The sequence below is a fragment of the Alexandromys fortis genome, unplaced genomic scaffold (genome assembly GCF_014885135.2).
Source record: "Alexandromys fortis isolate MF-2015 unplaced genomic scaffold, M_Fortis_MF-2015_v1.1 scaffold_213, whole genome shotgun sequence".
Lineage (NCBI taxonomy): Eukaryota > Metazoa > Chordata > Mammalia > Rodentia > Cricetidae > Alexandromys > Alexandromys fortis.
Window position 1 is genome coordinate 2,202,982 of NW_026068093.1, and position 15,523 is coordinate 2,218,504.

The 15,523-nt window shown below is 46.7% G+C and overlaps 1 protein-coding gene across 9 annotated transcripts in view; it reads left to right on the top strand.

Annotated features, from left to right (window-relative positions):
• Inpp5d (inositol polyphosphate-5-phosphatase D) overlaps positions 1-15,523 on the top strand; it is a 125,196-nt gene that overhangs the window by 76,691 nt on the left and 32,982 nt on the right. For 2 of the 9 annotated variants that reach the window (XM_050123068.1, XM_050123076.1), the window contains exons 10-15: positions 3,310-3,416; positions 5,631-5,733; positions 7,408-7,604; positions 7,956-8,073; positions 9,023-9,119; positions 9,632-9,770. In XM_050123068.1, the coding sequence (XP_049979025.1) occupies positions 3,310-3,416; positions 5,631-5,733; positions 7,408-7,604; positions 7,956-8,073; positions 9,023-9,119; positions 9,632-9,770 (761 nt within the window). Of the gene's footprint in view, positions 1-3,309; positions 3,417-5,630; positions 5,734-7,407; positions 7,605-7,955; positions 8,074-9,022; positions 9,120-9,631; positions 9,771-11,184; positions 11,294-11,448; positions 11,538-13,950; positions 14,033-15,523 lie in introns of all 9 variants that reach the window. The other 7 variants (XM_050123067.1, XM_050123074.1, XM_050123072.1 and 4 more) reach the window with 7 other exon arrangements.

Genomic DNA, 15,523 nt, shown 5'->3' on the forward strand with positions numbered 1-15,523 from the left:
AAGGAATGCTGGGAAAAGATGACCAAGACTCGGGAGACAAGTAGAACGACGCGGAGTAACTGTGGGCTGACCCGGGTCCATCGCGTGCGGAAGGGGAGTGAGAAAGAAGGTCCAGCAAGAGGGGCAGGGAGTCGATTTCAGGGTGTTAAAGGCCACCTGACCTAGAGGTTCTGGGAAAGTGCTTAGTCACTGGACACAGACAGCAGAGAAGTGCTTAGTCACGTGAGAATGAGTGTTACGAATTGAGGGGAAGAGTTTGAATCAGGAAAGCCCGTAGCAGAGTTAGGGCGGAAGCTCAGAGTGCAGGGTGACCCACAACACCATCGAAAAAGAAGAGAGCAAGGCAATTGTACAATTACAGAAACCCAGGAAACGTTTAATATTTATTTATTTATTTATTTATTTATTTATTTATTTATTTATTTATTATGTATACAATATTCTGTCTGTATGTCTGCAGGCCAGAAGAGGGCACCAGACCTCATTACAGATGGTTGTGAGCCACCATGTGGTTGCCAGGAATTGAACTCAGAACCTTTGGAAGAGCAGGCAATGCTCTTAACCACTGAGCCATCCCTCCAGCCCAATGTTTAATATTTTTATTCCTTGAGAACTTCATACATGTTCACAATGTATTTTGATCATCTTCACCCCCGCATTCCTCCCCTAAGTCCTCTTAGATTTCCCCTCCCCCCCAACTTCGTGTCCTCTTACTGAGTCCAATTTGTGCTTCCCGTATGTTTGTGGGAGGGAGACCATCCCCAGGGTCTTGGTACCTACCAGTGGCTGTACCCTAAAGAAAGTTGTATTTCTCTCCCCCAGCAGCCGGCTGTCAGTAGCTCCTCAGTTAAGGGTCCGTTCTTGAGCCCCAACTCAGGAAAAACTGTTGTTTAGGGAACAAAGAACAAAGAAAAAGACAAGTACCAGTCTGTCAGGAGCCTTGTCATCGTCATGGTGATATAGCATTGAGTGTTTATCCAGCAAAAATAGGATGTTGGAAAGATGATGGGGAAACTGAAATTATGTTTGATAAGGAATCGGGGGGGGGGGTACAAGGTTGTATGTGTGAACAACAGCAACACCTAAACCTTCACTTCTATGGTAGAAAGCTAATGTGTAATAGGAAATCTTTCTGTGTTGTGTATTTGTGTATGGACGGTGTGTGTGTGGCGCCTGAGTGGACATGAGCTGTGACTGTGTGCTGTGTGGAGCTCAGAGGACAGCTTCCAGGAGTCAGTCTTGTTCTCTTCGTCATTTCTGCCACCTTGTACATTCTCCTGGCTGGCCGGCTCAGGAGTTTCTAGGTAATTTGTCTCCACCCCTGTAGGAACACAGTGTGCTACCGAATCTAGATTTTTATTAAAGTTCTGGAGATTAGAATTCAGGTCACTGAGGCAAATGATTTTACATTTTACTCACTGAGCCATCTCCTGACCCCAGAAAACATTTTTCAAATGAAACCTCAGGAAACTGGAAGCAAACAGAGGATTTTGTTTGTTTTGTTTTTCCTGACAGGGTTTCTCTGTAGCTTTGGAGCCTGTCCTGGAACTAGCTCTTGTTGCTCAGGCTGGCCTCGAACTCACAGAGATCTGCTTGCCTTTGCCTCCCGAGTGCTGGGATTAAAGGCCACCTCTCTCTCTCTCTCTTTTAAGAAACATGGGATAGTGGCTGGAGAGTTGGCTCAGCTGTTAAGAGTACTTGTGCTTACAGAGGACCTAGTTTCTATTCCCAGAACCCACATGGTGGCTAACAACCATTATCTTCTATCTGTAATTCCAGTCAACCTGGAGGAATCTAATGCCCCCTTCTGACCTCCAAGGGTACTGCATGTATGTGGTTCACAGACACAAGTAGGCAAAACAACCATGCACATAATATAAAAAAATTAGGGGCTGGACAGAAGGCTCAGAGCTTAAAGCACTGGCTGTTCTTTCAGAGGTCCTGAGTTCGATTCCCAGCAACCATATGGTGGCTCACAGCTGTCTGTAATTTGATCAGGTTCTCTCTTCTGGCATGCAGACAGAATACTGTATACATAATAAATAAGTAAAATTTTTAAAAATTAAAATAAAAAAGGAAGAAGAAACATGGGATAAATTTCAAAAGAGTTCATTGGGAATTGTTCACTGAAATCAGGGGGCAGGACATTGGAGGGAAGTGTGGAGGAAGGGTCCTATTAACTAAAGGGAAAAAGCTGTGGAATGATTTGATTCTTTTTCCTTTTTCTTTTCTTTTCTCTTTATTTTTTATATTTTTGGTTTTTCGAGATAGGGTTTCTCTGTGTCGCCTTGACTATCCTGGAACTCGCTCTATAGGCCAGGCTGGCCTCAAATTCAGAGATCCATCAGTCTCTGCCTCCCACATGCTGAGATTAAAGGCGTGCACCACCACCGCCCCGCTCATTTGTAGTTTTATCTTTAGTATTTTCAGTTGTGAGTATGTGTCTGTGTATGTGAGAGCAGGTGTCCCCAAGAGAACAGAGGAGTCACATCCCTCTGGAACTGGAGTTACAGGTGGTTATGAGTTGCCTCATGTGGATGCTGAGAATTGAACTCAGGTCCTCTGAAAGAACAGTTCATGCTCTTACCTGCTGAGCATGGTACCCAGCCTTTCAGCTTTTGATAAAAAATGAAAACTAAGCTGGGTGGTGGTGTTGCATGCATTTAATCCCAGCACTCAGGAGGCAGAGGTAGACAAATCTCTGTGAGTTTGAGCTACAGCGCGAATTCCAAGACAGGCTCCAAAGCTACACAGAGAAACCCTGTCTCAAAAAAAAAAAAAAAAAAAAAAAAAAAAAAAAAAAAAAAAAANAAAAAAAAAACAAAAACCCTACAAATTGGGGGGGGGGGGTATTTTGTTTTGTTTTGTTTTTCAAGACAAGGTTTTTCTGTAACTATCCTGGAGCTAGCTCTTGTAGACCAGGCTGGCTTCGAACTCACAGAGATCTGCCTGCCTCTGCCTACCTAGTGTTGGGATTAAAGGCATGTGCTACCACCGCCAAGCTTTGTTTTGTTTTGTTCTGTTTTGGTTTTGGAAACTATAATTTTTATGTGAGTTTTTCACAAATTAAGCAAGACAGAAGGGGGGGGGCATGGAAGGAGGAAGCACACAGGATGGGTGGAGTTGCATGGTCTGTGCACTGAAGCCACTTCTAGATGGTTCTGGGTACCCCGCTTCTCAAGAGTGAGCCTCTAGAGCTTAGCCCAGGAATGTAGGGTCAGCTTGAGGGTTGGACACCTAGAATGCCATGGACATTGGGCACAGTTGAAAGAACAAATGATAACTCTCTGAACTTCTGGTTTTCTGAAGTCCTGCAGCTCATCAAGTCCCAGAAGTTTCTGAACAAGCTGGTGATTTTGGTGGAGACAGAGAAGGAGAAAATCCTGAGGAAGGAATATGTTTTTGCTGACTCTAAAGTAAGTGACAATAAGCATCTACTGTAGGACGAGAAGGGACATGTGTCTTGAGGGCTGGGATGTGCCAGGGGGTTGCAGTCATAACCCTTTTCACACCTGGGAAGCTGAGCTTAGGCGGTCAGGACCTGGGCCGGCTGCGATTTGCCGAGTTCTGGTTCCTCTGCCCCAGGATTGTGAGTGCTGTCTCCCAGTGGAGAGAAGGCGTCCCTTGCCTCGTGCCTGGTGCTGAGCTGGCCAGGGGGCTTCTGTTACCAGTGTCTCTTGGCTAGATTTAGGACCCCTTTGGGTCAGCTCTGGTTTGAAATCTGCGTGCTGACCAGTGCTTCCTTGTGAAGACTTCTGTATTAAAACTGCCCCGCCCTGTGGAAGTAAGATGGCTGACAGAGAGGAAAACCCCTGGATGTGCCTCATCCCAGCCAGATGTGGGTTCCCTGCTCCTTGATTGCTCACCACAGAAATCACCTCAAGTGTCTGAATCCCACCTAGAGGCCTTGCGGACTGTGCTTGTCAGTACCATTTATGTGAGGCAGTGAAAATGGATGGCAGAGCACATAGGGTGTGTATCCTGGCGTGTGTGGCTGCCCCTGCCTGTCAGATACCAGAGACAAGCTAATGGAGCGGGGTGGGGGTCGGGGGCTCCCAGTACAGTCTGACAGAGGTAATCCCCGCCAAGTCCCCTAGGTGTGTACTTTGTCCTGTCCTGGGAGTGATTATGAGGTTATAGCCCCAGGCATAGGCTGACAGGGACAACAGTGACCCAGTCCAGACTGATGATGGGAAAAGCAGTATGAGGTCACACAACTGGGCAGTGTTCTGGGCTTCAGGAGTACAGGTCCAAAACTAGTTATTTCTACCCTGTTGCTGCCCGATCAAAAGGGTTGAGACACCGACCTCGAGCCATCCCCAGCTAAAGGCAGGTTTCAATAAAGAAGCCATTGTTACGTCCTGATAAGCTGGTGTTTTTGGAGTGGGCAGTTGTGAGCCTTGCAACGATGAGGCTGAATCATATAAAATTGCTGGCTTTGTAACCAGGGGCACCAAAGAATCCGGCCTTTCATATTGCACTACTGGGAATTTCGTGTGCCTTCATCTCATCAAACCTGCTGCCCTCTTGTCAACAGCCCTCTTGACTAAGAGAGAAACAAATTGGCTCTGTGCCCCACTGTGAACACAGGGACAAATAAGCGTGAAAGATTAGGGAGGCTCTTTTCTCAATGCATTCTTTCGCCTTTGCTTAGTTTCATTAAATTTTCTTTTAAAGAAGATTGGTTTTACGTATTTGGAAGTGGGGCTTGCATGTGCCACGGCGCATGTGTGAAGGTCAGAGGACAGCTGGCGGGAGGCAGTCCTGTTTATCTACCGTGTGGCCTTCACCCACTGAGCCATTGCATTGGCCCTAGTTTCTTTAAATTTTCCATCATTGAATAAGTAATTCAATCTCATTGGTTTAAAAAAAAAGAATAGCTTATACAAATAATCAAGAGTTTAAACAAAACAGCGCTCACTGTTAACTCTGAACTATCCCCTTCCAGGTGTCTTTAGGATTTTTTTTCTCTGTTTTTATGTTCTGGTTTGTTTTAGGCTTTTTTGAGGCAGGATTTTGCAGTGTAGCCCTGTCTAGCCTGATATTCACTATGTGGCACAGGCTGACCTTGAACTCATGGCAGTCTTCTAACTTCAGCCTTCTGTGTATTGGGGTTAAAGGCATGAATTCCCATGCCCCACATGTATTTTTTTTTAAGATGGAAGTGTCATGGTAGCACTCAGACCATGGCCACGTCTCTGTGGCTCAAGTTCTTCTGTACCATAATTTTAAAACTCTATGGAGTTCTAGCTTAGGCATGGTGCACAATATAGTTATTTGTGGGTCCTCTACCTATGGACACACTGCAGTGCCCTGATGTGGTTGGATCTTGGTGTAGCTCCTAAATTTTGGCTTCAAATCACAAAGAATGGCAGTGGAATGGCTGGGTCCAAGAAGCCACATGCTCATGGCTTCAAACACTGCTCTCCAGATGGCTGCTCTTCTCATTTGTAGTGATATAGATCTCCATTTGTGATATGAGATATATATATACATATATGTATATGTGTGTATATATATATATTATATTATAAAACACCCCTCAGTATGTTTAAGCTGGCACATCTGTTGAAGGCCACTGTGCACGGAGGTGGAGGTCCTTCTCAGTGTGTCTTCCCTTCCTCCTTCAGAAGAGAGAAGGCTTCTGCCAACTACTGCAGCAGATGAAGAACAAGCATTCGGAGCAGCCAGAGCCCGACATGATCACCATCTTCATTGGCACTTGGAACATGGGTGGGTCCCTTTGCCCCCGCCCTCCTACCAGTTTTGCTTGGATCCCCTTCCTGCCTCAGCATCTGCAAATGGCACAAGGGGGCACCTCCATCTCTCGCTCAGAGTCCTGGTCTCTATCCCATCTGTACAACCCCTTTTCTAAAGAGTTCTACTGTACTGATGAGGCAAGCAGGCCCTCTTTTCGTCCTGCCTGGCTCCCGCATGGCTAGCTTATCCCCAGAATAATTACACAGAAACTGTATTCATTTAAACACTGCCTGGCCCATTAGTTTCAGCCTCTTATTGGCTAATTCTCTTGCTTTAACCCATATTTAGTAAGGCGGTTTCTTTATTAACCAATGAAAGTAACACAGACAGACGACCCTCCTACATCATTCTACGTTTGTCCAATGATAGTGAACGAGAAAAATGGGCTTCAGGACTCGTGCACCCCAAGAGCAGTCACAGTAGACTACTCTATAGCTTGACAAAGGGCCCCAGGTCTTGAAGAAAGAAGTCTGACCCTGGGAGGGTATGAGGTATTATGTAGGGAGGAGGTGAGGGGAGAGAGAGAGATCGGTGGGTAGATAGATGGATGGATGGATGGATGGATGGGTGGGTGGATGGATGAATGGATAAATGGTCCTAAGTTTAAATTCCATATAAATAATGTATGTTTTTAGCATCGGTGTGTGGATAGAAGTATTCATATATATCATATATATAGAATATATGTGCTAAATATATGGTAACATATTTCATATGATACATATATAAGTTGTCAATTATAATGGATAATGTTTTAATATAAATATTGAGCTAGAAATAAGTAGTCAGAAGATGTCCAATTAAATCTTACTCTCAGACAGACAACTATTGCGTGGGGAATACTTATTCTAAATCACCCATCTATCAGAAATTCAAATTTAACAGGCATCCTAGTCTACTATTAACCCCTAGGCTTTCACGCCCAAGGGATCATACATGTGACACAAGGATGGGAGGTCTCCCTATGTGGTCACTTAGAGCCCTGGGGAGCAGAGTTTGGCAGTGACTGTTATTCGAGTCCTGGCTTCCTGTCTCTCTGGTGGCCAAGAGACATACCTCTTTGGAGTATGGGGAGAAAGAACAACTACTCATCCTTAGGGCGTCTCCAGAAGCATATCTCCCATCATTCCTTGAAGGAGCTGCCCCACTCTTTTCCAAATGGAAGCCGAGGAACGTGGCATGCTCTTCCTGTTCCCCTGTTGAGCACCTCTTCATCTCAGTTCTTAGCTGAATGTCACCTCCTCCCAGGAAGCCTTTGGTGTTCCTGGAAGTGGCATAGAAGCCTCCATCCTGAACTCGTCACTCTAATTGGAACTTTAAACTCCTGTGTGACAGAGCCACATCTCATGTGTTTCTGCTGCCCTAGAGCCTAGGTCATGTTTGCCAACCGGTTCAGTTAGATCAGGGCTCCACAGAGGATATCCCAGTGTTCCCATTCTTGGAAAATGTGATATTATCTTTGCAACAAGATCTCACTGAACTTTGACCATTGCTGATATGTAAGGTGATATCGGTACGGAGCGCTTCATCTAGGGCATTGCCTCAGTGATTTTTGTAATGATGTGATCCCCCCCCATTTTGAATCCCCCTGATGTCCTTCACCTGACCTGCCTTTAACTCACTTGGTGTTGGGTTTTGCTGTTGAAGGTAACGCACCCCCTCCCAAGAAGATCACGTCCTGGTTTCTCTCCAAGGGACAGGGAAAGACACGGGACGACTCTGCTGATTATATCCCCCATGATATTTACGTGATTGGCACCCAGGAGGACCCTCTTGGAGAGAAGGAGTGGCTGGAGATACTCAAGCACTCCCTGCAAGAAGTCACCAGCATGACATTTAAAACAGTGAGCAGCTGGCCCTGGCCGGGGTGGGGAAGACAATATGCTTTTCCTAGCACCAAAGATGCATAGGAAGGAGCTCAGTGGTTCCCCCATTTTCAGAGCTAAAGATATGCATCCAGGGGCCATCCTTAAAAGTTGATAGGGTCCCGAGTCCTCCCTCCACCTTCCCCACTCCTTTGTTAAAGGATAATATTTACCTCTTGGAAGTATCTTCAGCCCCAGGTCTCATCTGTGAGGCGCTGTGTCTCATTCTTAAGCTAGGGATTACAAGGCAGGGTAAGAGCTGGGGCGAATCCCTTTGGGATGCTCAGGGTTCCAACACTACACATCATCTCCCATCACCACCACCACCAGGTCGCCATCCACACACTCTGGAACATTCGCATAGTGGTGCTTGCCAAGCCAGAGCATGAGAATCGGATCAGCCACATCTGCACGGACAATGTGAAGACAGGCATCGCCAACACCCTAGGTGAGCCTAGAGGGAAGTCCCATTCCTGTGCATGCTGCATCTCTTCCTTCTCTTGGCAGTGTCCCCAGATTAAACCCTGAGAATCCTGCCCTGAAATCCCTTAGTCTTTTTAGCAAATCCAGATGGTTTCCCCTGCAAAAACTCATCCAGGGTCTCTACCAGCTCTAGAGAGCTGGTTAAAATGTGCGCTCGTATTTAGTAAGTCTCAGGTGGTTTCCAAAGTGCCATTGGTATTCTGATACTCCCTTTAGAACCCAGTGGTAGAGTACTTGCTTAGTATATGCAAGGTCCTGGGTTGGGTCCCCAGCACCAAAAGAAAATTAAACAGGTAATCTCCCACCCGCCAAAATATAGATGCTGCTTTGGTTGGTGGTGGGCCCCTGTCTACCAACTCTTTGCTTGCTCGGGTTTGCCAAGCACATAATTTTAAGCCCTAGAATCTCCGATTCAGGCCTCTTCAGTGGACTCCCTGGGGTTACTGTGCTGGCCTCAGGAACATACTTTAAGAATCACTAATGTAAAATAAATTAAAACATCAGCAGCAAGGTATGTGTGTGAGATAGAGGGGGCGTGTAAAGGTTTTTGATCCCACTCGAGACCCTGGTGGACAGTCAGTTTACTCATCTGGGGGGCACCCCCAAATCCCAAGATGCTTTGGTCTTCCCTGTCCTGTATCTGTTCAGTACAAGTGACCCCCAACATCCCAATACCCAGATATGGAAGACAGCAGCCTCCTCCCTCCTTCCTCTATTCTATATAGAAAATCACGAAGCTGGTACCATCTGCCCATCACTGGCATGTCCTGCCCCGTGTGACCTGTCTTCTTTCCTCTCTTTCCTCAGCCTGCTTCCCTTGCTCTTTGTTAACAGTGCCCTTTACCTCAGCTTCTGACCCCTCGACCAGCCTGTCTGGCTGACATTCTGCTTCTTCTCTTTCTTCCCTCCCTCAGGAAACAAGGGAGCTGTGGGGGTGTCCTTCATGTTCAATGGAACCTCCTTGGGGTTTGTTAACAGCCACTTAACTTCTGGAAGTGAAAAAAAACTCAGGTAACGTCTCTCGTCCCCTCCATATGGCCCGAACCCTCTGCACACCCGGATGTCTTGCTCAGCCTTAGCCTCAGACCTGGGCCTCTGTTGTTTAAACAAAGACAACTGTATCCTAGTATAGATCTAGGTATTTGTGACTCTTATCTGGAGGACAGAAAAGATACTTATGTCATTAACCCAATAGGCCCCATAAACCTGGTCCATTTCTAAAGGAAAACACCCCTCAGCAGCATCCTATACCTTGAAGTTTGTTCGGTTTCAAGTAACCCTGTCATGACCATAACCATCAAGTACATTTACCGATCCTATTTCCTGATGGGTAGCTTCCTCCTTGGGACCTAGACGCTGTGATCCCAGTGGTGTCTCCCAGGTGTACTCAGGTGCCCACTAAGACAGAACTAGAGTGTAAGTCTCCATTTCCCACCTGCCACCCCTGACCTCCAGTCATGGCAGAGTGAGGACAGCGTCCCATGCAAGATGTGCCAGATGGTGCCCTTGTTTCCCTACATTAGGCGAAATCAGAACTATATGAACATCCTGCGGTTCCTGGCCCTGGGAGACAAGAAGCTGAGTCCATTTAACATCACTCACCGGTTCACCCACCTCTTCTGGCTTGGGGATCTCAACTACCGCGTGGAGCTGCCCACCTGGGTAAGGAGAACCCGCCCAGGAGTCTGCTCCAGACAAAAGAACAGAGAGACACAGGAACACTCAGAAACAGGCTAAGGCAGCAGCTCCTCTCTGGGACTCCATACAGCTCCTGTCTTGAAGCTTTTGTCTTTCTTTACAGTTCCTTCCTGGTTATGTCTACTTTGCCCCCCGGATTTCAGGGGCCACCCCTCATCACTGCCAATGTCACTGTCAGCCAGCCAGCAGCAGCTGGGCTTGGTCAGGAAGCACAGGCATCTTGGGGGGGCCAGCTCACTTATTTCAACAAATTATGGGGATCATTGGTGGATCTAAAGCATTGTTTGCCTTCCTACAGAAAGGGGACCGATCGATGTGACCACAGGATGAATCTAGAACCCACGCAGCTGTTTTTCATGCTCATAAGAGTTGAAGCAGGAGACAGCGTGAGGTGGAACAATGAGTGTCCTTCTATCTAGAAGTTGGAGTTAGCAGCCTGTTTCCCTCCCACTGAGGGACTTGAATGCATTCCCACACTCTAGTCCTGTGAGGGACAAAGGGGACACAGCAGGAGCTAACCCTGTTTTACAGTCAAGTACACAGAGAGGCTAGGGAACTGCTGAGAGCAGAGTACACATCATTTATAGCTGTGGTTGAACCTCTGGTGTCCCTTTATCCCAAGCATTTCTCCATGTGGCCCCATGTCCCTGAGCCATCTCTGGGCCTTCAGCCACCATCACAGCTCTGTAGACTGTGAGCATCTGCAGCCAGCTCAGCATACCTTCCTCACTAGAGATCCCCAGGTGATTCCTCCTGGGAATGAACAGGCAGGTAGGAACGTGGGAAGAGTTCACATCTGGACCCTCCTGGGGAAGGGTTGCCACATCTTCACACTCACCTGGGCAGGAACCTGGTTCAAAGTCACAGAGAAGTAGACAGGAGGGAGGACTGTAGGACACCTAGGCCAGCACACACCCCTCCACCCATAGTGTGCTAGACACCAAGGTCAGCACACTCCCTACTCCCCCAACCAGTGTGCTAGACACCAAAGCCAGCAACCCCCTAGCCCCCAGAGTGGCACCAATATTTGCAGGGTGGGTCTCCAAGATGGTGATGCTCAGAGCCAGGAGTTCCTGGGTCACTTGTGGATTTATAGCTGGATATCCTTGTTCTCACAGAAAGAGCCAGAGAAAGCAAAGGAAAGAGGCTACCTGTCTCATGAAGTATTACTAACGGTGGTGTTTAAAAGCCAGTGCACAAAAACAACAAATGCTACATGCAGATTTGGGCCAGCCTGGAGCCAGTTCTGGTGACGTCACAGTCCTTCCAGACTTTCCTTATCCTTACAACAACCCAGACTGCTGGGGCCCGGGCCTTGGTATGGTCAGGGAGAAGTCTGGTAAGGCATGGGGTCTGACCTGGCATATCCTCCTTCTAGGAGGCAGAAACCATCATCCAGAAGATTAAACAGCAGCAGTATTCAGATCTGCTGGCCCACGACCAACTGCTCCTGGAGAGGAAGGAACAGAAGGTCTTCCTGCACTTTGGTGAGAGCAAGCTGCCTCTCTGTCCGTCGTACCCTTTCCCGTCATCTTCTCTCTGCCTGAATATCCTAACCAAGGGAAGAGCTGCATCTGCAGAGGAGGGAAGCTGGGTTGGAGGCATCAGGGAAGCCAGACTGAGGGCCCTGTGTCTGTTTCAGAGGAGGAGGAGATCACCTTCGCCCCCACCTACCGATTCGAAAGACTGACGCGGGACAAGTACGCCTACACGAAACAGAAAGCCACAGGGGTGAGTCCTCGTATAAGCAACTCCCCTGCCCTGTCCCACTTCCTTTCCCCACCCTACCATTCCATGGCGGTTCCTAGAAAGTGGGAAGCATCCTCCATCACCAGGCAACAACAAAAACAAAAATTAGAATACACATGCAGGGGCTGGGGATGTAAGTCAGTCGGTAGAATGTTTGCCTAGGTGCACAAAGCCGTGGATTCCATCTCCGGCCTCAAGCCAGACTGGGACCCTGCATCTCTAACCCCATCTCTCAGGAGGTGGGAGCGAGAGGATCAGGAGTTCAAGGTCACCCTTGACTACATAGTGAGTTTGAAGCCAGTCTGGGCTTCATGAGACTCTCCAAAACCAAAATTTTCACATGTAAAAACTGCCACCAACTTGCACACACACAAAAAGCTGAGCTAATAATGGCCCCAGTCAGGATGCTGAGAGAATTTTAAAGCATTTGTTTTTAACTGTACAGAAAAGCTAGTTTTAAAAATTTACTTATTTTTATTTTATATGTAGGTGTTTTTGCCTGTGTGTATGAACCACATGCATGCAAGGCCCACAGAAGCCAGAAAATGGTGTCAGATTCCCTGGAAGGGGACTTAAAGAATGGTTGTAAAATGCCGTGAAGGCACAGGGAACCAAACTCAGAGCCTTCTGCAAGGTCAACCAGAGCTCTTAACCACTGAGCATTGACTGCAGCCCTGTAAAGCTGATTTAAAAAGACCAAAACAAACAAAGCCCTCCACCCAAATTCTATTAGCCAAGATTGAACAGGTTCCAGTGCATCTTAGTGTGATGGCGCGTGCTTGAAATCCCAATACCTGAGAAGCTTAGGTGGGAGAATTATGGGTTCAAGGCCAGCCTGGACTACATGGCTAGACTCCAAAACAACACCAGCATAACTTGTTTCTTTGCTACCGGGCTAATAAGAGCCTATAAGAGCTTCTGAACATTATAGTTCTCCATAGGTAAAACTAAATTGATCACAGAATAACTACTAATATATTAACAAGGCCACTCTTATTGAAAGAAGTTTGGGGAAAGATACAATAACATACTCATGTATTCAAAGAGTTTCTGATGGGTGAGGAACTCTCCTAGGTGAAGAGAGGTCAGAACCGAATGAATATTGGCCCCAGGCTATTTACAGGGAGAGAGAGAGAGAGAGAGAGAGAGAGAGAGAGAGAGAGAGAGAGAGAGAGAGAGAGAGAACCTTGCCACTGAGTGCCCCAATAGAACATGGCGTCATGAGGAGCAGGCAGAGAAGGAGACGACCATTGGTCAGGAAGGATGGTGTGTCTTCTTAAAGATGCCATCTGAGGTGTCTGGAAGGGCAGCGAGAGTTCGGACTAGGAGGTTTGAAGGGAGGGAGGTGACATGTTTCAAGCTCAAGGAGCCACTAGAGAGAGCCCAGCCAAGAAGCAAGTTCTGGATGTCAGTCACTTTTCATAGGGTCCAACCCAAGGCCATCAACCTAGACAAGTCCAGGAATAAGCAGTACGAGATCATGGGCGCTGAGAGTTGCTTCAGCTAAGGATGCAGAGAGAGAACCCTGGGTGGATGAGATCCTGATACTGCCTGGTCCTGGGGGGCAAAAGACAGCGAAATAGAAGGGGAACATGGAGTGGACTCCTAGGAGGGTCCAGGTGCAAGGCGAATTAACCTCATTCACAGCAAGATGCCAGGACATCTAAAAGTATAGCACCCAAAGTAGGGTTTAAAGAGTTGAAGAGCTTAACACTTAAGTGAAATCAGCCAGACTCGGAAGTGCAGATATCATATTTTCTCTCCTTTACAGAATTTAGGTTTAAATATATATTCTAATTTCTACTTATAATCATAAAAATACTTTTGTATTATTTGCATATAACACACATGTAATATATATGCCATCAAAGCAGAAATGTGGGGGAAAGAAGGGAACCAGAAGAGATGGGGAGGAAGAATAAGAGAGGTACTGAGGAATGAATATGGGCAAAGTATGATGGTGCATATTTGAAGATGTCATGATGAAACTCATTGTTATATATGCTACCCTAAGAAGAAACACTCAAGAAATAGTGTAAAGGGCTGAGATGCTCAGTCATTAAGAGTAACTGGATGAAATTGCAGAGGACCCAGGTTCAGTTCCCAGCACCTACATGACTGCTCACCACTGACTATAACTCCAGCTCCTTTCTAACTTCTGTGGGCACTGCACACATGTGGGCACATACATATATGCAGACAAAACACTCAAGCACATAAAATAAATGGAGTGTATTTTAGATAGTTTAAAGCTACCTGCAGGGAAATTTCTAAAGACCCAACAGCAGATGAACTCGAGGATGGCAGATCTCCCCAGTTAATACTGTGTGTTTTGTCTTTACTGATAACAATGGAAGTAGCGCACATGCTCTAAAACTGTGATGTTGCTCTGCAGATGAAGTACAACCTGCCGTCCTGGTGCGACCGAGTTCTCTGGAAGTCTTACCCCCTGGTCCATGTGGTTTGTCAGTCCTATGGTGAGTGGATCACTGGGGGAATGTAGACTAGGGTTTGGGCTGTGAGGACAGCAGCAAACCAAAGGGCTTCAGTTTGCTTGGAGCCCTAATCAGGGATCCGGATGGAGTTGGTGCATCCTTGGCCTCCCTGGGCTGCAACGCAATACTCAGAGAGGCATTAAAGCACTTTCAACAGCAGCTTTCTTTCTTTCAATTGAGAATTTCATCCAGTTGTGTGTTTTCTGATCAAATCCACCCCTACCTCCTCTCCTCCAGTTCCTCCTATCCCTCATAGCATTCTACCCTCCCAATTTTATGAACTCTCTCTCTCTTTTTTTAAACCCACTCAGTCCACTTAGTACTGTCTGTCTGTGAGTGGGTGAAGCACCTACTGGAACATGGGTAGCCTTTTGGAGAACTAAATTCCTAAAGAAAATATCCTGTCTCTCCCTCAGTAGCCATCAATTGCCAGTGACTCCTCAGCTAGGGTAAGACTTCCCTCGCCCATCCAAGCTGGGATTTCGGGTGACTTGATCTTGTATGGGTCTTGTACATGCAGCCATAGCTGTTTTGGTGTGCTCTCATATTTAACAAATGTTTCACTGCCTATGTCCACTCTCCTGGGGTCTTACAATCTTTCCGCCCCCTTGTCAGCAATGATCCCTCCGCCTTGGAAGGAGCAGGTGTGATATGTATGTCCCATTTAGAACAGAGTGCTCTGTAGTCTTTTGCTCTGCATATTGACTACTTGTGGGTCTCTGTGTTAATTACCATCTACTGCAAAAAGAAGCTTCTCTGATGTGGGCTAAGAAATGTACTAATCTAGGGATATAAAGAGAATAACTTAAAGGACAATATAGTACTATATTAATTTATAAGAATAATAGTAGCAGATTCTCCCTTAGAGCATGTGGCCCAGCCAGTCACAGATTTTTGGCCCAGCTAACAGTAACAGACATGAGCTCTGTCTGGGGGTGGGGGCTTCAAATTCAATCAGAAAGTGGCTGGTTACTCCCATGACGTTTATGCCACTATTGCACCAATGGGTATATCTTTCCAGGCCAGCTGTCACTGTGACTCACAGGGTTCACAGATGGCTAAGACTGCTGAATAGGACCTTCTGGTACTATTCTTTTTTAAAGAACCATATTGAGTTTGAGCCATATAAAAGTGGTAATTTTGCAGGCATAAAGCAGGCAACCACCAGGGAGTCCCATGGTTCAGCCTAATACATATCATTAAATGTGTTCATGTGGATTTGGGGGGCCTAAGACTGTTTCACTATGGGACTAGAGATATGGCTCAGCAGTTAAGAGCACTTGCTGATCTTCCAGAAGACCTGAGTTTGGTTCCCAGCATACTTACTAGATGGCTCACAACTAACTATAACTCCAGCTCCAAGAGATACAATTCCCTCTTCTAGCCTCCAGAGGCATCTGTGTACACACACACACACACACACACACACACACACGCACACACAAGTTCCTAGTCACTGGCACTCAACCCTCA